Source organism: Nycticebus coucang, chromosome 12, assembly GCF_027406575.1.
Source record: "Nycticebus coucang isolate mNycCou1 chromosome 12, mNycCou1.pri, whole genome shotgun sequence".
Taxonomy (NCBI): domain Eukaryota; kingdom Metazoa; phylum Chordata; class Mammalia; order Primates; family Lorisidae; genus Nycticebus; species Nycticebus coucang.
The window spans coordinates 3,901,624-3,925,411 of NC_069791.1; the positions used below are offsets into that span (position 1 = coordinate 3,901,624).

The following is a 23,788-nucleotide window of genomic DNA, read 5'->3' on the forward strand; positions in this document are numbered from 1 at the left end:
GAATTTGAAATAATATAAATGTGGGATTAGAGCTGTAATTTTTAAAAGCAAAGACTTTAAATTGATATTTAAATGCTTAATATTTAATCTCTTATCGGCTGGATAATAATTACCATGTTTCCCCGAAAATAAGACAGTGTCTTATTTTAAGGTGTGCTCCCAAAGATGCGCTAGGTCTTATTTTCAGGGGACGTCTTATCTTTCCTGTAAGTAGGTCTTATTTTTGAAGGATGTCTTATTTTCGGGGAAACAGGGTAGGTTTCTGCCTAAGCAGGCTTGCAGGGAGAGGACAGCTGCCTCCTTTCTGATCTATTCACGCTTCTCTGGTGTCATTCACAAGCTGTATTCAAGTGACACGGTGAAGTCAGAGGGCAGACCTTGGAACCAGTTCCAACAAGAATAGGTGCAGGGCAGGGAAATCAGACAGCTCCAACTCAGAAGTGCTCCCGGCTCCACCGCACTCGGGCTGTGTGACCTTGCGTAAGTCCCTGTTGTCCAGGGCGCTGGGCTTCTTCTGCATAAATCAGGTTTCTGAGACTTCTTGCTGAAGTTAGAGGAGTTTAACAATCACTAAGAAGGGTAGGAGACAGCACTCTATGAGGCAGTGACTTGTGATTCATGTAATCACAGCAGCTTTGTGGACTGCTGGAAACGCAGTGGCCGCTGAGTCAGCCTGGCACCAGCAACTGGAGATCAGTGATACCTTTTTAATTCAAAAACCAAAACAACTCCCCTCACCCCCTAAAAGAAAAAACAAAAAAGGCCCAGCACAAGATTAGGTGCTAATGTTGTCTGATGCCAAGTTCTGGAAGGACAGCCAGGATCCTGTCGGGGGCAGTGCAGAGAGGTTGCTGTGAACTGGTTTTCCCAGCTGAACCTCGGCCTCAGCATTCCTCAGCTGAACCTCCCACTCATGTGGGAGACCTCGGGGGCCTAGCAGCATCTTGAGTGAGCAGTCCTCCCCACGTGTGCTGCTGGGAGGTCACTACCAGCGACTAAGCAGAGCAGATGGTCTTCTGGACCTCCCTCCCCACCTGGTCTGGCTGCTCCGGACAGATGCATGTTCTGCAAACTAGTCACTTGGCCTAAGCCACGTGCGTGCATTTCTGGGGACACTTAGACCTGAGCCACCCATTCTTACCCCTCCCTGGCCCCTCTCACAGACCCCTCAATAGCCAGAGAAGCAGGGAGAGAGTCCCCTTTCTCCTAAGTCCTGCACCAGCCCTGCCCTCTCTGCCTGTTCTGGGTGCTTCCCACAGAGTCCTGCTGTCGCAGACTGTCCCTGTAGTCTAATAGGAAGAGGTCGGGTGGGGGTCGAGGCAGCCTCATTCTAAATCCCCCCTGGGTCCTTCCTGGCCATGGAACTTGGGGCACGTTACTTAGCTCAGGCAGTATGTGTGGCAGTATTAACCATTGTCACACAGGTAACCTCACTGTGTCCTCAAGAATTACATTCTGCCAGTCATGGTGGCTCACACCTGTAATCCCAGCATTTGGGAGGCCAAGGTGGGTGGATTGCCAAGCTCACAGGTTTAAGTCCAGCCTCGTCTCTAAAAAATAGCTGGGTATTGTGGTGGGCACCTGTAGTCCCTCTGCTCAGGAGGCTGAGGCAAGAAAATCACTTGAACCCAGGAGTTTGAGGTTGCTGTGAGCTATGATTACACTCTACCCAGGGTAACAAAGTGAGATTTTTGTCTCAAACAAAACAAGAATTATGTTCTATTCCTAAGCCATGTGAAAATGCCTTTCCTTAGAGGAAAGAGGATGAAGGCCTTGAAGCCTCCATCTCCCCACCCCTCAATCAGGAGAGTGTGTGACAAGTACCAGAGCCTGTGTGACCTCATGGATCAGCAGGAGCCCCACCTCCTTACACAAAGTGTGGAGCAATGATTTCCAAATTTTGTAAGCAGCAATCTACTTAAAACAAAACCTAGGGCGGCACCTGTGGCTCAGTGAGTAGGGTGCTGGCCCCATAAACCGAGGGTGGAGGGTTCAAACCTGGCCTCAGCCAAACTGCAACAAAAAAATAGCCAGGCGTTGTGGTGGGTGCCTATGGTCCCAGCTACTCAGGAGGCTGAGGCAAGAGAATTGCCTAAGCCCAAAAGAGCTGGAGGTTGCTATGAGCTGTGACACCATAGCACTCTACCAAGGTCGAGAAAGTGAGACCCTGTTTCTAAAAACAAACAAAGAAACCAAAAAACAAAACCTAAATCTTGACCTAACAAATGCAATCAGTGTAACGGAGCTTATTTACCCTCAATGAATCTCCAACAATTAAAAAAAAAGGCTGCGCCACGACCCACAATCGGCATCCGCCCAGACCCTGGTAAGACCTGTGCTGCAACCCGCAATCAGTGCCCACCCGGACCCTGGAAAGAGCTGTGCCGCGAACCCATGCCTGCCTGGACTTCTGTATGAGCAGCACGGTGACCCACGACCCGCACCCGCCTGGCCTCTGCACACCCTGACCACACCCAAAAGGAACTCTGGAAGCTGCGCAACCCTGCATCCTCCGTTCTGTACCCTCCCTGCCTCCACACTGGCCTGCTAGTCTGGCCAGGGACTCTGGTAGCCACATGCCCTCCGGAGCCCTCCCTGCCTCTGCGCGGAGCCCTTCTACTGGCCAGAAACTGTTGGAGCCTTGGGCCCTCTGTGCCAAAGTCACTGGGTACCAGGCACTCCCAGAACTGTGTGCACCACCACCCTGCCCTGTTGCTGGATCTGGGTGTGTCACACTCTGGAGCTGCTTCCACAACCAAAACTCCCTGGCTGGGGCAGCCCCAGAGGAGCTACACAGGGTGACTCCCTATAAAGATCCAGCAACAATAGCGTGATCCTGCTGGGGTCTAATCTTGGAGAGACACCTCCCCAACTCCGTGGACGGCCAGAGGCAATGGTGAAAAACAATCATGAGGCAAAATCAACGGAAATACTCTGGCAATATGAATAATCAGAGTAGATCAACTCCCCTAAGGAACAACAGGGCAGACACAGCACAAGGTCCCATGCACAAACAAATAGCTGACTCGGAAATTAAATTTAGAATCTGGATAGCAAATAAGATCAAATTGGAATTCCAAGCAGTAACCGAAAAGATGTCTCAAGAATTCAACGAATTCAAAGACCAAATGACCAAAGATTTCGACACATTGAGACAAGAAGTTGCAGCCTTCATAGATCTGAGAAACATAGTAGAATCCCTCAGTAACAGAATGGAGCAAACAGAAGAAGGATTTCTGACATTGAAGACAAAGCTTTCAAATGCTCCAAAACTCTCAAAGAGGAAGATAAATGGAGGGCAAAAACAGATCACTCTCTCAGAGAGCTCTGGGATAATTTGAAGAAAACCAATATTCATCTTATAGGGATCCCCAAAAGTGATGAAGTGGCATCACAAGGCACAGAGACTCTTCTCCATGAGATTATGAAGGAGAACTTTCCAGACATGCCAAAAGATTTTGTAATTCAGATCGCAGACAGTTTCAGAACTCCAGCATGACTCAACCCAAATAAGACATCCCCCAGACACATCATAATCAATTTCACTAAAGTTCATATGAAGGAGAAAATTCTGAAAGCGGCCAGACGAAAGGAAACCATCACCTACAAGGGCAAAAATATTAGAATAACTGCAGATCTCTCTGCTGAAACCTTTCAAGCTAGGAGGATGGTCATTGACTTTTAATATCATAAAACAAAATAACTTTCAACCGAGGATCCTGCACCCAGCTAAACTGAGTTTCATTTATGATGGAGAAATTAAATACTTTAAAGACATTCACATGTTGAAGAAATTTGCCATAACTAAACCAGTTCTCCAGGATATTCTCAGATCTATCCTCCATAAAGACCAGCATAATTCTCCACCACAAAAGTAAACCCACCCAGAAAATTTTGATCAAATTCCAACTTCCACAGTCCCAAAAGGATTAAAAATCTCCACCGGACTCTCAAAGGGCTTATCAATATTCTCAATTAATGTGAATGGTTTAAACTGTCCTCTAAAGAGGCACAGGTTGGCTGACTGGATACAAAAACTCAAGCCAGATATCTGCTGCATACAAGAATCTCATCTTACATTAAAAGACAAATACAGACTCAAGTTGAAGGGACGGTCATCTATACTCCAGGCAAAAGGAAAGCAGAAAAAAACAGGCATTGCAATCCTATTTGCAGATGCAATAGGCTTTAAACCAATGGAAATAAGGAAGGATAAGGATGAACACTTCATATTTGTTAAAGGTAATACTCAATATGATGAGATTTCAATTCTTAATATTTATGCACCCAACTAGACTGCACGTCAATTTATAAGAGAAGCTCTAACAGACATGAGCAACTTGATTTCCTCCAGTTCCATAGTAGTTGGAGATTTTAACACCCCTTTAGTTGTGCTGGATAGATCTTCCAAAAAGAAGCTAAGCAAAAAAATCTTAAATTTAAACTTAACCATTCAACATCTGAATTTAACAGACATCTACAGAACATTTCATCCCAACAAAACTGAATACACATTCTTCTCATCAACCCAGGGAAAATACTCCAAAATCGACCACATCCTGGGCCACAAATCTAACCTCAGCAAATTTAAGAAAAATAGAGTGGGATCATACCTGTCGTGCATCTTACATGGGTTTTTGCAAAACTTGGTAAATGTAGAATGTAAATGTTTTGGCACAGTAACTGAGATAATGCCAGGAAGGCTATGTTAACCATTGTGATGAAAATGTGTCAAATGGTCTATGAAGCGAGTGTATGATGCCCCATGATCATATCAATGTATACAGTTATGATTTAATAAAAAAATAAAAATAATAAAATTATCCCTTGCATCTTCTCAGACCATCATGGAATAAAAGTTGAACTCAATAACAACAGGAATCTGCATACCCATATAAGAACATGGAAGCTAAATAACCTTATGCTGAAGGATAGATGGGTTATAGACAAGATTAAGAAGGAAATCACCAAATTTTTGGAACAAAACAACAATCAAGACATGAATTATCAGAACCTCTGGGATACTGCAAAGGCAGTCCTAAGAGGGAAATTTATAGCACTGCAAGCCTTCCTCTAGAAAACGGAAAGAGAGGAAGTCAATAACTTAATGGGACATCTCAAGCAACTGGAGAAAGAAAAACACTTCAACCCCAAACACAGCAGAAGAAAAGAAACAACCAAAATCAGAGCAGAATTAAACGAAATTGAAAATAAAAGAATTATACAACAGACCAATAAATCCAAAAGTTGGTTTTTTGAAAAGGTCAATAAAATAGATGAATCTTTGGCCAACCTAACCAGGAAAAAAAGAGTAAAATCTCTAATTTCATCAATCAGAAATGGTAAAGATAAAATAATAACAGGCCCCTCAGAAATTCAAAAAATCCTCAATGAATACTACAAGAAACTTTACTCTCGAAAATATGAAAATATGAAAGAAATTGACCAATACTTGGAAGTACGCCACCTACCAAGACTTAGCCAGAACGAAGTGGGAATGTTGAACAGGCCCATATCAAGTTCTGAAATAGCATCAACTATACAAAATCTCCCTAAAAAAAGAAAAAAAAGCCCAGGACCAGATGGCTTTAGGTCAGAATTCTACCAAACCTTTAAAGAAGAACTAGTACCTATATTACTACACTTCCAAAATATAGAAAAAGAAGGAATATTACCCAACACATTCTATGAATCAAACATCACCTTGATCCCTAAACCAGGGAAAGACCCAACAAGAAAAGAAAATTATAGACCAGTATCACTAATGAATATTGATGCAAAAATACTCAATAAGATCCTAACAAACAGAATCCAACAACACATCAAAAAAATTATACACCATGACCAAGTAGGATTTATTCCAGGCTCTCAAGGCTGGTTCAATATATGTAAATCTATAAATGTAATTCAGCACATAAACAAACTAAAAAATAAAGACTATATGATTCTCTCAATTGATGCAGAAAAAGCTTTTGATAATATCCAGCATCCCTTCATGATCAGAACACTTAAGAAAATTGGTATAGACGGGACATTTCTTAAACCAATAGAGGCCATCTACAGCAAACCCACAGCCAATATTGTATTGAATGGAGTTAAATTGAAATCATTTCCATTTAGATCAGGAACCAGACAAGGCTGCCCATTGTCTCCATTGCTCTTTAACATTGTAATGGAAGTTTTAGCCATTGCAATTAGTGAAGAAAAGGCGATCAAGGGTATCCACATAGGGTCAGAAGAGATCAAACTTTCACTCTTCACAGATGACATGATTGTATATCTGGAAAACACTAGGGATTCTACTACAAAACTTTTAGAAGTGATCAAAGAATACAGCAATGTCTCAGGCTACAAAATCAACACCCATAAATCTGTAGCCTTTATATATACCAACAATAGCCAAGCCGAAAAAACAGTCAAGGACTCTATTCCTTTCACAGTAGTGACAAAGAAGATGAAATATTTGGGAGTTTATCTAACAAAGGACGTGAAAGATCTCTATAAAGAGAACTATGAAACTCTAAGAAAAGAAATAGCTGAAGATGTTAACAAATGGAAAAACATACCATGCTCATGGCTGGGAAGAATCAACATTGTTAAAATGTCCATACTACCCAAAGCAATACATAATTTTAATGCAATTCCTATCAAAGCTCCATTGTCATATTTTAAAGATCTTGAAAAAATAATACTTTGCTTTATATGGAATCAGAAAAAACCTTGAATAGCCAAAACATTACTCAGAAATAAAAACGAAGCAGGAGGAATCACGCTACCAGACCTGAGACTGTACTATAAATTGATAGTGATCAAAACAGCATGTTACTGGCACAAAAACAGAGAAGTAGATGTCTGGAATAGAATAGAGAACCAAGCGATGAATCCAGCTACTTACCGTTATTTGATCTTTGACAAGCTAATTAAAAACATTCAGTGGGGAAAAGATTCCCTATTTAACAAATGGTGCTGGGTTAACTGGCTGGTGATCTGTAAAAGACTGAAACTGGACCCACACTTTTCACCATTAACTAAGATAGACTCTTACTGGATAAAAGATTTAAACTTAAGACATGAAACTATAAAAATACTTGAAGAAAGTGCAGGGAAAACTCTTGAAGGAATTGGCCTTGGTGAATATTTTATGAGGAGGACTCCCCAGGCAATTGAAGCAGTATCAAAAATACATTACTGGGACCTGATCAAACTAAAAAGCTTCTGCACAGCCAAGAACATAGTAAGTAAAGCAAGCAGACAGCCCTCAGAATGGGAGAAAATATTTGCAGGTTATACCTCCAATAAAGGTTTAATAACCAGAATCCACAGAGAACTCAAACATATAAGCAAGAAAATAACAAGTGATCCCATCTCAGGGTGGGCAAAGGACTTGAAGAGAAACTTCTCCAAAGAAGACAGATGCAGGATCTACAAACACATGAAAAAAAAGCTCATCATCCTTAATCATCAGAGAAATGCAAATCAAGACTACTTTCCTAACCCCAGTAAGAGTAGCCCACATAACAAAATCCCAAAACCAGAGATGTTGGCGTGGATGCGGAGAAAAGGGCACACTTCTACACTGCCAGTGGGAATGCACACTAATACATTCCTTTTGGAAGGATGTTTGGAGAATAGGTAGAGATCTAAAAATAGACCTGCCATTCAATCCCATAATTCCTTTACTAGGTATATACCCAGAAGACCAAAAATCACAATATAACAAAGACATCTGTACCAGAATGTTTATTGCAGCCCAATTCATAATTGCTAAGTCATAGAAGAAGCCCAAGTGCCCATCAACCCACGAATGGACTAGCAAATTGTGGTACATGTATACCATGGAATATTATGCAGCCTTAAAGAAAGATGGAGACTTTACCTCTCCATATGTTTACATGGATGGAGCTGGAACATATTGTTCTTAGCAAAGTATCTCAAGAATGGAGGAAAAAGTATCCAGTGTACTCAGCCCTAGTATGAAGCTAAATTATAGCTTTCATATGAAGGCTATAACCCAACTACAGCACAAGACTGTGGGGAAAGGGCCAAGGGAGGGGGGAGGTCAGGGTGAGGGAGGGTAATGGGTGGGGCCACAGCTACGGTGCATCTTAGAATGGGTACAGGCAAAACTTACTAAAGGCAGAATACAACTGTCTACATACAATCACAGCATCCTCCCCGTGTCGTCCAGTTGGCTGCAGTGGACATGCGCTGTAATCGACTGACCAGGATCCACAGAGCTGTGGTGGGTAATAGCAGTGCTGGACCTCCAAACAGACACGGTTAGGTTTTTTTACTGTATCTTTGGGTTTGAACTGTGTTTCAACATTTCATCTTTATCTGACCCCTGCACCAAATGCTCTGATTGTAAAAAAGAAACTATTTTTCACCACATGTAACAGTACAGTGTAGAAATCGTTCACCTTTATGTCATGACAGCAAAGAAAGGAACTTCAACACTCTGTCGCCTCTGCCACTCATTTAATTCACGCGGAACCGTCTATCCCACTCCTTTACCTTGATGGATTGTTTCAAAAGGCCCAATATTGTTAGAATAGTAACATGGAACTTTGTTTCTTTGTAACTCATATGTAGGTTGAGATGGATTCCCTTCCATTACGCTTCCAGCTCATTATTATTCATCCAGCCTGGTCTCAGGTCGCCCATATGGCTCATTTTCAAGCCTAAGATCCTCAGAATGGAACTTCTCAAACCATCGACGTGCTGTGTACTCATCACCCACGTCCTTCCCTAACACTCCGTTGATATTTCGAGCTGTCTGCGCTACACTGGTTCCATGAGGAGCTTATATTCAAAAATGCCACACATTTTTAACTTATCCATGGTTTTGCAAAAATTGCTCTAAAAATAATTTGAAAGACAATCACAAGGCACACCACACATTTGAAAGAATGAGGATGTACCTTTGGAGGAAAAATAAAATAAGAAGTGTCCAAGTGAAATGTCAGAGATATTAGCTGTCAAAGTTAGTACTTAGAGAAATCAGACATTTCATACTTAATAACCTAAATACATAGGCTGGCATGCATTTGTTCACATGAATAGATGTTAATGAACTTTTAAATCACTGCATTTTTTGGAAAGAATGCATATACATTTAAAAAACAGGATTAGAGAAAATGTTAAAATGTCTGAAATACCTTCATAGAGTCAGGCAGGATATTGCTTGAAACCAACTCCCTTAGATCTGGCACCACCCAAATCTCAACCTGCTTTCCATCTCCTGTTTGGTTGTGACATATACCTGTTGGCTTATAGAGCTCAGTAAAATTCTCAGTCCTTAAAGCTATTCAATGTAAAAATTGGTAAACTCTGAATAAGGTCTGTAGCCTGGGTGACACTATATCTCTATCAATTAATCGATATTTTACCGTTCTGTACAAAATGCTACCTTTGGAGGAAGTTAGGCAAAGGCAACACGGGGCTCTGTACCTTACTCTGAATCTAGAATTATTATAGAATAAGAAAGATTTTTTTCCAAATCATTTGAAAATGATGATCTTTTACTTGACTGTTAAGAGGGTGGGCTATCAGATTATACAGCAGCAAGCACACCACACTTACAGAGAGGCTTTCTTGGTCACTGAGTTCTATAAATTCTGTGCTCTGTTAGCTACTGTGACACCATGGAAGCTTTAGAAAGGAAACACAGCCAGTGGCAAATCAAGGAGAGGGCTCCTTGAGGAAATTTATTTCAGCTGCTGCTTAATTATGTAATAAGAAATTAGGGCAGCGCCTGTGGCTCAAAGGAGTAGGGCACTGGCCCCACATGCCAGAGGTGGTGGGTTCAAACCCAGCCCCAGCCAAAAACTGCAAAAAAAAAAAAGAAAATAGTGCTGGAGCCCAGGAGTTGGGTCTGCAGTCACCTGATACAGAGAAAGTATGCTGGTGATATAGCGTGTTTTTCTGAAGCATTTCTGTACTTAAAACATTTAATAATTAGACCATAGCAACATCAAATCGTGTCAACGCCAATATCATTATTAGGTGTCTTGGTATCAGATCAGGGTGCAAGGCTTATTCTACAGGAGAATTCTAGATAATGAACTAAAAATACTTTTAAAAGAGTAACCCTCTGATCCATTCTCTTCCCGGTGTGTAAAGTACGAGTCTCCGTTCCCTTGGAATTTACCGTGGACTATAAATTACTGCCCTGTACTTCCATAAGATTGATGGTGGCTTTGCTATTCACTCCTTAGAGAGAAATGAAACAAATTCCCAGAGCCAGCCTATCTGTCTTCAATGTAACTGCCAAAAAGTTCAGCCCGCAGGTTGCCCTGCCTGAGGATTGCCTGGTGTGTTCTGACTAAGCTGAGTCTGAGCTGTTGATGGCATCCTCCAGGCCTCTGAAGGTGAACTAAGGTGGCTCAAGGAGTAGGGTGCTGGCCCCATGTACCTGGGGTGGCGGGTTCAAACCTGGTTCCAGCCAAAATTGCAAAAAAAATAGCTTTCATAAACATCTTAATGGGTGCTAATACAGTTCCATTTTTAAAAATCCATTTACTCGGGAACATAAAATACCAAGACCGTAGGGTCATTTGCGTTAAGCGAGGCTTTAGTTTCGCGCCAGCTGTCGCGTCTGCCCAGGCAGGGACGGAGCCCCCATCTTTCTGGAAGTCACCCTGCCTGACCGCTGCTCTGGCTTCCTCCCCAGGGTCATCAACGCTGGGAAGAGCACACACAACGAAGACCAGGCCAGCTGCGAGGTGCTCACTGTAAGGAAGAAAGCAGGGGCCGTCGCCTCCACTCCAAACAGGAACTCGTCCAAGAGACGCTCCTCCCTCCCTAATGGGGAAGGGCTGCAGCTGAGGGAGAATGCGGTAAGACCCTCCTCTACTGCTGGCTTCCAAGGGAGAAGAGCAGCCCGCGCTCGGCACGGGTGTCCAACCTGCGCCCGGGGGGCCACATGCAGGCATTGGTGTTGAATATCACAACAATTGTGCACAGACCTTTCTTTTTGCTCACCGTCTTTCATTTGTATTTTTAATGTGTGCCCCCAAACAATCCTGCACACCCCTGCTAGCCCCATGCTAGGATATTGGGGTTTAATCCAGATCTGGAATGGAGAAGGAGCATCCCCGGAGTTAGTGGGGTGCTGAGCCGTTCCTAGGGAGTCACACATTCCACACTGAAGATGGCCCATATTATGAAGAGCTGGTGTTTGTGCTTTTAACACTTAAAGTAAATGACAGGCCCACACCATGGATAAGATCTGTTGGAAGTGTTGATACAAAGTTTGCTGGTTTTGAAGGAGCCAGCAAACAGCCCAGAAGCTCCTGGTGAGGGCCATTGGTGATGGCCTTTTTCCTTTTTGCTAAGTTCTTCCTAGAAATGAGGCCAGGGATAAGTTTTTAGGTCTTTGTGAGGAAACAGTCCAAAAACCTGTGGTGAGGGGTGGAAACAGCTCTCACTGTAGGCTCAGATTCCTGGCACGAGGCTGCCCCTTCTCCCCGGCCCGCCCGCCCCAGCTGTCCATCCCAAGCCTGGGCCTGAAGCTCCCCCAAAGGCGTCTTTGTTCCCATTGGCTCCAAACTGCTGCAGCCTGTGGGGTGGCCTTGCAGACTGAAAGCCTGTTGGCAAGCCACCAAGTATTTCTCCTCTCTCCAGATTCAGAGAATAAGACAGACATGTCCTCAGAAAGTTCTGAAGAAACCCTCGGACAAGATGGGGAATACCTAGCACTGTGTCCCCCAGAGAGTAGTCCTGCAGAGACATTGAACGGGATGACCAAACGTGACTAGTCATGCTAATAATTTTAAGGATGCTTTTATGTAACAATGTTTTGTTTTTTTTTTTTTTTTGGTTTTTGGCCGGGGCTAGGTTTGAACCTGCCATCTCCAGCATATGGGACCGGCGCCCTACTCCTTGAGCCACAGGTGCCGCCCATGTAAAAATGTTTATAGGATTTTAAAAGATCTAGAAATTTCTTCTTAGTCTAAGAAATAGTATCTGATTGCATCTCTGCTTAGGGAATAATAAGTACTATTTGATTTCGTTAGTCCTATTTCAGTCTGGAGTTATAAACACAGTGTCCCAGGAGGTCACCTCAATTATACATGTTTTTAAGGCTGAAGGGGCTTCGTTAGGCCTTTCCCTGGGAGCCGGGTTTGAGGCCTCAGAGGGGCGGTAGGGAGTGATGGTGGGTGAGTGGACAGGTGCTATGGCATCCTGATGGCTTTGCACAGCCTACCACTTACTGTTTTTTTAATTTTCAAAAAGTAGGTTGTTCGTTGAGGCTTAGTGTTGTCGTCTATAAAAAGAAATAACAACATAGTAACTCCCGAATGGTAGAAGGAGGATGGTTGGAAATCTGAAATCCAGCAATCTGCGGGAAATGTTGCACCATGCCTTAATAAAAAAAATCCTTAATGGGATGGCACCTGTGGCTCAGTGAGCAGGGCGCTGGCCCCATATACAGAGGGTGGTGGGTTCAAACCCGGCCTTGGCCAAACTGCAACCAAAAAATAGCCGGGCGTTGTGGCGGGCGCCTGTAGTCCCAGCTGCTCTGGAGGCTGAGGCAAGAGAATCACGTAAGCCCAGGAGCTGGAGGTTGCTGTGAGCCATGTGACATGGCACTCTACAGGCGGCAAAGTGAGACTCTGTCTCTACCAAAAAAAAAAAAAAAAATCCTTAATAAATGTTAGTGATTATCATCTGGAGCTCAGCCTCACTTCTGTCATGCTCTGTGGCTAATGCCCAGAGAATTTTGTATGTTCATTCATTTGTGAACTAGACATTCTATCCTTTCTTTTAACAAGTATTTTGAAGGTTGAGTTATTTTGAAGAGCTTGAGGAATGTGAGGCATTAATGCTAATTGAATATAGGTGCCAGTGACTAAGGTTGCTCCTCGTCCTGTCCCTGTTTCGCCCCTCCCCCTGGGGGTTTCTGTAAAAACAAGTCAGGGCTGACGTTTGGCCCGAGGCCCGTTGGTGATGGCCTTTTTCCTTTTTGCTAAGTTCCTCCTAGAAATGAGGCCAGGGATAAGTTTTTAACTTCCTGTCCTTAAGAACAGTGAAAAGGAATAGAGCACCAGCCCCATATGCCAGAGGTGGCAGGTTCAAACCCACCCCGGCCCCATGTGCCAGAGGTGGCAGGTTCAAACCCATCCTGGCCAAAAACTGCAAAAAAAAAAAAAAAAAAAAAAAAAAAAAACAGTGAAAGCAGTGCGTAACCCTCCCCTGCCTGGTTCCCAGTCTCTGTGGGGTTCATGCAGCTGGAGGCAGCAGCCCAGCTGAGCCGCGCCCGCTTCCTGCCCTGCCCAGCAGCTTCACTTCTGTGTGCCTGGCATGTTAGGCTTCCTACTGAGTCTGGGGAAAGAGCTATGCTGCTTTGTGCTTTTTCTTTCTTCTAGAGACATGGACTTGCTCTGTCTCCTAGGCTAGAGTGCCATGGCATCATCACAGCTCACAACATCCTCAGACTCCTGTCTCAGCCTCTCAAGTAGCTGGGACTACAGGCACCCACCATGATGTCCAGATAATTTTCACATTTTTGGTAAAGATGGGGGTCTCACTCTTGCTCATGCTGGTTTCAAACCCTGAGCTCAAGGGATCCACCAGCCTTGGCCTCCCAGAGTGTAGGGATTACAGGCGTGAGCCACTGCGTCTAGCCTGCTTTTTTTTTCCTTTAATGTGGTAAAACACACAGACCATAAAATTTACCATTTTTACCATTTTTAGGTATATAGTTCTTTAGCAATAAGTACCTCCATATATTGGTGCAGCCGTCACTGTCTGTCTTCAGAACTTTTTCAGATTCTCAAACTGCAATTCTGCGTTCTCTGAACACTAACTCCTCAGCCCTGGGCAACCGCCCACCTGTCCTGTCTCTGTGAACGGACCCCTGTAGGTATTTGATGTGAGTGGAATCATGCAATCCTTGTCTGCGTGTGTCAGCTTATTTCACGTAGCGTAACGTCCTCAAGTTGACGCGTGTTGTCACAATTCCCTTCCTTCTGAAGGTGGAGTGGCACCACCCTTCCACCACGTGCCTGCTTTATCATCCACTCACCTGGATATCGCTTACCTGTGGCTCTTGAGAAGGGCGCTGTTATAAACAGATGTATACAAATATCTCCCCCAGCTCCTACTCCCCACCTAGAATTGCTGGGTCATGTGATAATTCCGTTACTGTTTTGAGGAGCTACTACACTGGTTTTCATAGTGGCTAAACCATTTTACATTCCTGCCATAGTGCAGGAGGGTTCCAATTCCTCCACATTCTCACTAATATTTGCTGTTCTGTTGTGGGTCTTTTGTTTTTACTTTTTTTTTTTAATAACGAAGTGGTGTTTTATTATAGTTTGAGTTTGCATTTCCTGATGACGAATGATGTTGAACATGTTTTCATTTGCTTCTTGGCCCTTCCTACATGTTCTTTAGAGAAATGTCTATTCAAGTCTTTTGTCCATTTTTAACATAGTAACTCGTTTTGAGCCAGGGGCCTCGTGGAGCACATATAACTCACATGTCTCTTTACCTTGGGTACCTTGGGAGCTACATGGGCCCCCAAGGAAAAAAACAATGTTTTTTCTAGTGTGGCCGGTCAATGTGTTAAATCGAATTGTCTGTTTTATTGTTGTTGTTTGTGTTACTTTTTAAGAACTTGAAACCCGAGACATAGTGTGGGAGATGAATCAGTGAGCACCGGCTGTACCAGGAACTAGGTGCTGGGGGTTTGGCAGGAAATAAAACAGGCAGGTCCCTACTCATAGGAACATTTTCGGTGGGGTAGGGGGACAAATAAAACATACAGTGTGCCAGATGACCAGCCCTGTGGAGAGAAGGCCAAGTGGGGAAGCAGAATGCAGCAGGTGTGAGGTTCCAGGCGGCTAAGAAAGTGTCCCCAGGATGGTGGGCATGGGCTGAAAAGCACAGCTATTTGGAGGAAGAGCATCTGAACATTCCGGGACTTGCAGAAGCCCTGGAGTGGGATCAGGCCCCGGGTCTCAGGCGTTAGACAGGAGGCCCTTGTGGTTGGAGCAGGAACACAGTAAGCCCAGAGTGTGGGAAATGTCTGCAAAGCGATCGCGGGCGTGGGATCAGGCAATCTGGCAGGACCTGGAAGGCTGTTCTCCAGAATTTGGTTTTTACTTTGAATGAACAATTTATTAGCAGAGGCCCCTGAGCATGCTGGTTAAGGGAGGCCAGTGACTTTTCCCATCTAGAAGGCATACCCTTAACTTAAAACTCAGATACAGAAGCGTGCACTTAGGAAAAGGTAGCAAGTGAGTAGGGCCTAGGGTGAGAGAACAGCTTTCTCCCGTGAATCTATTCCTTCACCTTCCAGACACACGCTGAGCCCACGTGTGCGTGCTGAGCCCCGGGGAGGCGTGGTAAGGTGAGCATGGCAGTTCCAGTCCTGGGCTGAAGCCAGGGTAAGCCCCTGGCTGTGTGGAGGGCCTCCTGGCCACAGTGGTTTGGGGCACGACTGAGGAGGAAGAGCTTCCGGGGCAAGTGGCATTGAGCGGGGGTCTCGAAAAGTGCTTCAGAGTGAATTGAACAAATAGGATAAAAGGGCGTTTCTGGTAGAAGGAGCGTGTGGGCAAGGGAGCACCAAGGCATGTCTGCCCGTGTTTTTGGAGCATATGTGGTCACCTTGGAGGGTGCCAAGACAGGAATAGCAAGCAGGTGTCACATGCAAAGGTCATCAAATGTCATAATAAGCTGGGATTTTAACCAAATGGTTTTAGGAAAAGGGCACAATGACGCAGGACAGTGACAGTAGCGGGGAGGCTGACTTGGGAAGGCTTCGAGCCAGATAGGATGCCCACACAGAAGTCTGTGTGAGAACTGATGGGGGCTTAAAATAAGCTGTGATTAGAATGAGAGACAGGCTCAGAGGAGATGGCGTGAGTGAGGCTGTTGAGGTGACCAGATGACCACGGCCTGGGAAGGGAGCAGTTGAGATGTGAGGACTCAGCCACCGGGCACTGGCCACTGAAAAGCAGACCCTTGGCAGGTAAGGGAGTGGGCAGAGATGCTGACTCTGCCTTTCCAGGGGGAAGTGTTTTGTAGGAAATTAGAAATAAGGATCTGGTGCCCACCAGCAAATCCAGGAGGTTTAGATTTCAGGAGTTACAGGGCAAAGACTAGTTGAACCCGTAGATGTGGTTTAGATCACCCAGAAAGCAGAACAGGAGCCATGAGAGGGCAGAGTAGAGGCCTGGAGAAAACCCGGCTCAGAAGCTCTGAGAAGGGAGCTCAGGGGAGGGGAGGAGGCCATGCCCTGGGCCACGGAGGAGCCAGGAAAGACAAGGAAGGGAAGTGGGCAGACGCTGGAAGAAGCAGAAGGCGGAATGGAGGTGAAGCAGTGGCAGCATTATTTCATGGCAGACCGCTGGTGGACAGGGGGCTGGCCGGCACTGGGGCTGGCGGCCTGAGGCTGGTGGGCGCCGAGGCTGGTGGGCAGGGAGGCTGGCGGCCTGAGGCTGGTGGGTGCTGAGGCTGGCGGGCACGGAGGCTGGAGGCCTGAGGCTGGTGGGCACAGAGGCTGGCGGCCTGAGGCTGGTGGGCACAGAGGCTGGCGTGCAGGGAGGCTGGCGGCCTGAGGCTGGTGGGCACAGAGGCTGGCTACCTGAGGCTGGTGGGCACAGAGGCTGGCGTGCAGGGAGGCTGGCGGCCTGAGGCTGGTGGGCACAGAGGCTGGCTACCTGAGGCTGGTGGGCACAGAGGCTGGCGTGCAGGGAGGCTGGCGGCCTGAGGCTGGTGGGCGCCGAGGCTGGTGGGCAGGGAGGCTGGCGGCCTGAGGCTGGTGGGTGCTGAGGCTGGCAGGCACGGAGGCTGGCGGCCTGAGGCTGGTGGGCACAGAGGCTGGCGGCCTGAGGCTGGTGGGCACAGAGGCTGGCGTGCAGGGAGGCTGGCGGCCTGAGGCTGGTGGGCACAGAGGCTGGCTACCTGAGGCTGGTGGGCACAGAGGCTGGCGTGCAGGGAGGCTGGCGGCCTGAGGCTGGTGGGCACAGAGGCTGGCTACCTGAGGCTGGTGGGCACAGAGGCTGGCGTGCAGGGAGGCTGGCGCCCTGAGGCTGGTGGGCGCCGAGGCTGGTGGGCAGGGAGGCTGGCGGCCTGAGGCTGGTGGGTGCTGAGGCTGGCAGGCACGGAGGCTGGCGGCCTGAGGCTGGTGGGCACAGAGGCTGGCGGCCTGAGGCTGGTGGGCACAGAGGCTGGCGGGCAGGGAGGCTGGTGGCCTGAGGCTGGCGGGCACCGAGGCTGGTGGGCAGGGAGGCTGGCGGCCTGAGGCTGGTGGGCACAGAGGCTGGCGGGTGCTGAGGCTGGCAGGCCCCTCTGGAACTTACCTTCTCCTCACTTGATCTCTTCATCCACAGTAAGTGTAGTGAAGTCAAAATGTGTGTGTGTGTCCACAAGACTTCTTTCATGCAGAGTCACCTTCATCTTCCTCAGAGATTGAAGGAAATCTAAAAATTGCAAAATAACCTGAAATTCACAAGAAAAGGAATAATCACAGGAATTTTTTTGTTAGCAACGCGAGTGATGCTCTCAGGAATTAGTAGTGTGACTATTTTATACCGAGTGGCACTGGCATAGCTGGGCGATAGTGAGATGACTTTTCTACTACAGATAATTGTTAATTAGCATAAAGATTTTAAGGCAACCATAAGCCATCCTTCACACCAGTTTATAGAGAATTCTTTATCCTATTAATGTGTGTAATCTTTCAACCAGTGAAGTCAACTTAAGCCTCCTATTTTAAAACAAACTTTTTTTTTTAATGGGGATAAAAGGAATAACATTCTATTCCGCCTCTCCTGTGTTCCATGATGCCCCGAGTGAAAGGGTGTCGTGTCCCGTGTTTGGCTGGGCTCCCGATTGTCACCGTACTTAACACAAAGTAAAGGAAAAGGAGTGAAAGAAGCAGTGTTTGAAAGAAGTCATAAAATTTAGTTAGTGTTCTGGGCTGCAGTATTTTAGCCTGAAGAACTGTGAGGGGAACTTGGCTGAATTACTCCCTTCCCCCTTGCAAATGCTCTGTGAGGGATACAGGCTTTGTTTTGCTTGTTAACGAAGAGTTTAGTGACATAAAGCAGAATACAGAATAAACGTTTCTTTTTTGAGAGATATGGAAGAGAAATTTGGGGGTCTGTGGTGAAGGGGATATGAAGTATAGCAGAGAAGGATATTCTCAACCACAAGTGAAGGGTAGAACTTTTCTTGTGCTGGGATCACTGTTGGGTGGTTTAAATGTGAAGAGCCATCCATGCCCCCAGTCTGGCAGGTGGGAAATAGATACTCCCGAGCCACGTGCGAGCCTTTTAACCTTCCTCTGGTTATTTGGACACAGGTTGGGTGACCAGGGAAAGAAGGAAATATAAAACGTCAGCGCTGTCAAAAGGCGTGCTCTTCAGATTGTCCCTTAGGAAAGATGCCATCAGCTTGTTGAGAATAAATCTCCAACAGCACCCGCCTCCTGCAGAAGCCCTTTGAATAACCAGTCTGAGATTCGTGGGAGTTAGTCACCATCACTCGGATGTCTTTCCTGTGGTTTGAAAGGTTCTAAGATCAGTGGTTGTCAACCTTCCTAATGCCGCGAGCCTTTAATACAGTTCCTGTGGGTTGCGACCCACAGTTTGAGAACTGCTGCAGGAGTCTTAGGACACTGACTGCCATCTGCAGGAGAAAATACAGCTTTTCCGAGAGATTCTGCCTGTCACTTCCCAAGGATTTAGTCATTCTAGAAATGACATAAAAGGAGGGGACAGTAGAGGGCTTAGCTCTGAGGAAGGAGAAAGACGCTTCTCAGGGCGTCTCACTACTTCAGGACTAGATAACAAGCACGCGTCCGGCTCGGCGCCGTGTACAGTGGGTAGAGTGCCAGCAGCATGCGCTGAGGTTGGAGGGTTCAAGCGTGGCCCAGGCCAGCTAAACAACAATGACAACTGCAAAACAAGAACAAATAAATAACTGGGCAATGTGGCAGGTGACTGTAGTCCCTCCTGGCAGGCTGAGGCACGAGAATCACTTAAGCTCAAGAGTTTGAGGTTGCTGTGAGCTGTGACGCCACAGCACTCTACCCAGGGCAACATGGTGAGACTCTGTCTCAAAAAAAAAGAAAAAAAAAAGCAGCACATGTCCTTATGGGAGATGCGTGAGTGGAAATAGTCTGGTATTATGGCAACAACCAGGACATTTTTACCCCCACGTCTGATTCCCTGTTTAGAACAGATGGTTTGGGGCTTGAGCCTCGACTTGTGGACACACGCATTCCAAGGCTGTTTCCTCTGGAGCACCTGTGTGGTGTTTAATTTAGTCAAAACACATCAAAGTGTGTGCTTTCAGTGTCTGTTAGTTCAGTGTCTAATTACAGTAACGGGAGGTGGCTGTGTCAGCACTCAGCCAAGTTCATCGGCAGGGGGGAGGGAAGCTGATTATCTTCAGCAGAGGATGGGGCCTGCACTGTGGGAATTCAAGGCAGATAGGATAAAATTGGGGCGGGGAGAGGAAAGAAGGAAATGAGAAAGGGGTCATTTCAACTCTCTGAACTGAAGATTTGCCATTCTTTTCACCCCTTCTCTGTGAGGAGGACTCTCTCACCCCCAGAACATTAAACAGACCCTGTGGAGTCCTGGGTCCTCATCTGACCGTCTGCAGGGGGCCGACGTCAGCTCTGAGACGCAAGGGGAACAGCCTTTTATGCATCTCGCTGTGCCAGCCGCCCTGACCTGCTGCTTCTTGTACACATGGGAAGCAGATGCAAACTGCCTGCCTGCTTAGATTTTCTGAGGCAGCCAGGCAATGGCTTCTCTCTGGACTCCTACCTCTTAGTTCCGTGTCTGTAGCGCCCTTGGACGCCTCCCCCACCAGGAATCAGGAGGCTGCCATCAGCTAGAGTCACTTTAAAGCCCCCTTCTTGTAGGGGTTGCATTTCTCTGAAGACCAGGTTGACCAACCTGATGTCACAGCTGAGAACATGGCTCGGTTCCACGATAGATTTTTCCACTATGGCAGGTCCTAAGGTGGAAAATCTTGTTGAGATGGAAATTTCTTCTTGCTTTATTTGTAATCTGACTTCCCGCAGCTACAGGTGGGAAGAACATTGGCAAGGGCAATAACCTCTTAGGATCTGGTTTTTTCCTGTTATTTCTTCTTTAAAAAAAAAAAAAAATTCAGTGCTCAGCCAGTATGTGTCGGACGCGGGTCTCAGTGCTTTCCCAGTACAAGCCTTCCTTCATGTACGTTTAGCAGCCTCCGTCCCCAATGCTTGGGACCAGAAGTCTTTTGTCCTTCAGACTTTTTTAGACTTTGGAGTATTTGCATATACATAATGAGATATTTTGGGGATAAGATCCGAGTGTAAACATGAAATTTATTTATGCTTCCTATATAGCTTATTGCACAGCCTGAGGGTAGTTTTATTTTTCCCCTGGGGATGCTCCACGCACTCTGGGTTTTGACCGTGGATAGTCCCTGACCGTGGAGGTCAGGGCTGGAATTGTCGACTTGTAGCCTATGTCAACACTCAAAAATCATATCTAGGAGTATTTTGATTTTCAGAATTTTGGATTAGGAATGCTCAACTGTGATACACAGATAAATATGTATTGTAATTGTCTTTATTTTACTGGTGAGGAGATAGACCCAGAGCTGGAAGGCAGGCGGTGTGGCCTCAGACGTGTAACCTGCCGCCTCTTCGTCCACTAGCAGGGGAGGAAGGTAGAGGCTGGGAACACCTCTTTGGACCAGTCAGAAGTGAAGGGAGAACAGCTCCTAATGTTGATATGTATAAATTTCAGGAATATTTGACACTAAACATTTCCTCAAGTCCATTATGATTCCTTTTTTGATATAGGAGTGAGTTAACAGTTTCTGAGTTTATAAACTTAAAAGCTGGATAACAGCTCTTACTGACCGATGAAGAACAGAACTGGAATGAAATTGTCATCATCTTGTCCTTACAGCCCATTTTTCTCACTAAATTACAGCAAGACCATCATGGGAAGGAGATAAGACCTTGTATGTGAGTTCGAATCCCAGCCCCTCCACCTTCCAGCTGTGTTACCTTGTCTGGGTCACACGACCTCCTCTCTCAGTTTCCTCATTTATAAATGGGGAGTAATAGTTCCTACCTCAGAGGGTCGTTAGAATTAAATGAGTTAAAAATATGCAAAGTGCTTAGAAGAGCTCCTGGCAGTGGTCAGTGCTGGATAAATACTGTCCGTCACTGTAGTTATTCTGATGCTGGGGTCTGAGGCTGCATTTCAATCTTATTCCGCAGCACTTACCTTTTTCTCTGTCACCTGATTTGAAGAGAAATTGTTGATAAGTAAAGCAGAGTTCGAGAACATTCCTGGGCTAATTCACTAGTCTAGACTAACTAGCAACACAATTTGGCCAAGCCTGTTGCAACTTTCATACTTCCAGTATAAAGAAATTTAACATTTACGTAACAGTGTTTTAAAATATGGGTCTAAATTGCCATTTAAAGACAAAAAAGCAAATGTATCGAGCTTACCCTCCATCTTACAGCCTCATAATGTTGGAGGAGGTGAAACTCAGGAATCTGCTGTTGGTTCTGCCGTACACAGAGAAGGAAGCGTCACGCTCATAAAGGTTATGAAATGAGCTCTCCCCCCACAGGGCGGAATAGCTGGATAATTCAGTCACAAAGACAGGTGGGGTGAAAGCAAACTGGGCTGTGTGGTCATCCTTCCACAGCACACAGCTGGAGGAAGGACTCCGCGACACGGCTGGGGTTTCCCTTCGTCCCTGCCTCATGCTGGACTCACCTTGTGACTGTGAGACTCGGGTGGGAAACGAGATGGAAAGCTCTGTGCAGGGAAGGCCTCCCTCACCGTAACGCCCTGAAAACTAACCAGAAACTTCACAGAAATCAAGCGCATGGTAGCATAGAGTGAGCCATCCAGAGAACATGGCCGTCCCATTCCCCAGGGGGAGAGGTCGGTCCCTTTTCTTTGGCAGTCGGTCCCTGCCTGCCTCCCGTGCTCACATGCGGCATTTTATAAACCCCACAGTGGGCTCTCAAAGTAGGATTCCTACATTTGTGATTTGCCTTTCATGTTGTTATATAAATATAAATATAAATATAACCCACTATATAAATACCTGAAGAGTTAGCATAGGGAGGGGAAGAGGAGTAATCAGTGAGCTGAGTCCTTTTACAGGCCTTCGGGAGGATGCCACTCTTCCCCCAGGACAGCTGTGTCTAGAGGGACAGTCTCCAAACCTCAGTTAAAAACTGCTTGTTTAGAATGCCCCCCAATGTGCTTGCATTTATCGACACACAACCACACCGTTATATACCTATACAGTATATAATTTTTTTAATTATAGAAAGATATTAAATTTTTTAACAATTCAAAGGCAATAAAGATGACAGGTCAGTATTTTAAAATAATAATAGCTCACACCTATTCAGTGTCCGCTAGATGCCAAGCATTGTCCTAAGTGTTCTTTGCACAGTAACTCATTTACTGCCATGCTAAGAGCAAAAACGGGCACGCTGTCATTAGCTGAGTCTCAGGGCACCATCCATCATGAACAGTGGGGAGCGCAATTCCATATTTCAGGTCTCCTGGAGCATTCCGGGTTCCTTTGGCTAGATCTGATGGCGACAGTCGGATAGGACGAGACAGATGTCCTTCCTGGAGCGTGATGGCAGCCCCGACTCATGTTCTCTATCAACAGCTCCTTCGTAGGATCTTTTTAAATGTGTGGCCCACTGTGTGGGGGATAATTTAGTTAAGAACTCAGTACTGTGATCCTAAGACCATGTAGTCGGGGGCACACGCACCTGCCATGGGCTGCAGCGTGCCACAGGAAAGGAGGTGGGACAGCGGCGGGACAGCAGTGAAACCACAGCCCCACTCCGCTCGCACCCAGGGACCTCTGACCTCCTTTCTTGAAGCTGGTGCAAATTCGTCAATCCCCACTCCTTGGTTCTCTGCGTGTTTCCTGCCTTACACATCAGTATTTCTGTGGGGCCCCCCGGTAAACACAGAAGGAGGTGTTTATGTCTAGAACCCCCCACCTCCTGTTAATACCCCATAAGGGGTGGGGACCTGCTGCCTCCCACGTGGCTCACCTGGCTTCCTCACCTGTGGGCTTGCTGCAGAGAAGGGGTGTGACAGGGACGTGATGAGGCCCCCTACTCTGGAGAGCCGAAATGTAAGTGGGTGGCTTTTGACACCCTTGCTTGGCCCTGCTGTAATTATTGAAGCGGAACAAACATCCACTGCTAATATCTGAAATCACTTCAGCTCCTGGTTTGGTAGGTTAATTTGTGTTTGGAGCAACCTTATATGTGCTGAAAGACCCAACGCGCCTTTCCTAGTTAGAATTCATTAAGTTCTGGAATACCAGATGCTTGTGAAAATGGGAAGAAGAAGAAAAAGCAGTTTCTAAAACTTTGGAGAGACAAGGATGGGCCTTCTTTACAGATTGCCTAAAAGAAAAACTGCGAATCTTAAAACTCCCAATTTGCTACCTTCTGGAATCTTCCTTGATCAGACTGCAAGTGTTTTCCTGAAAAGAGGCAGGTAGACGTAGACGTGTGAGCTGTAAACTGTGTATAAGAATGACTTTTCTTTTTTTGGTAGATGAAACAATTTAGAGTGCCACTGAAAACTGCATCAAAGTTATTTTTGTGAGTCCTAAGTGATTTCTGCCAAACTGAATTATATGGTAAATCAGGAAAAGGTTTGATACTGTTTTTCATAAAGTGAAGTACGTGTTTAACTTGTGTATCTGGAGCAAAAACACTTTTGGAATATAACATTAGTAATTTTCATTATCTCAG

At 45.9% G+C, this 23,788-nt stretch overlaps 1 protein-coding gene across 3 annotated transcripts in view; it reads left to right on the forward strand.

Moving 5' to 3' along the window:
• The window catches only part of PPM1H (protein phosphatase, Mg2+/Mn2+ dependent 1H), a 261,618-nt gene that overhangs the window by 102,144 nt on the left and 135,686 nt on the right, over positions 1-23,788 (forward strand). For all 3 annotated transcript variants that reach the window (XM_053555420.1, XM_053555421.1, XM_053555419.1), the window contains exon 2: positions 10,673-10,838. In XM_053555420.1, coding sequence (XP_053411395.1) covers positions 10,673-10,838 — 166 coding nt within the window. The remainder of the gene's footprint in view (positions 1-10,672; positions 10,839-23,788) is intronic.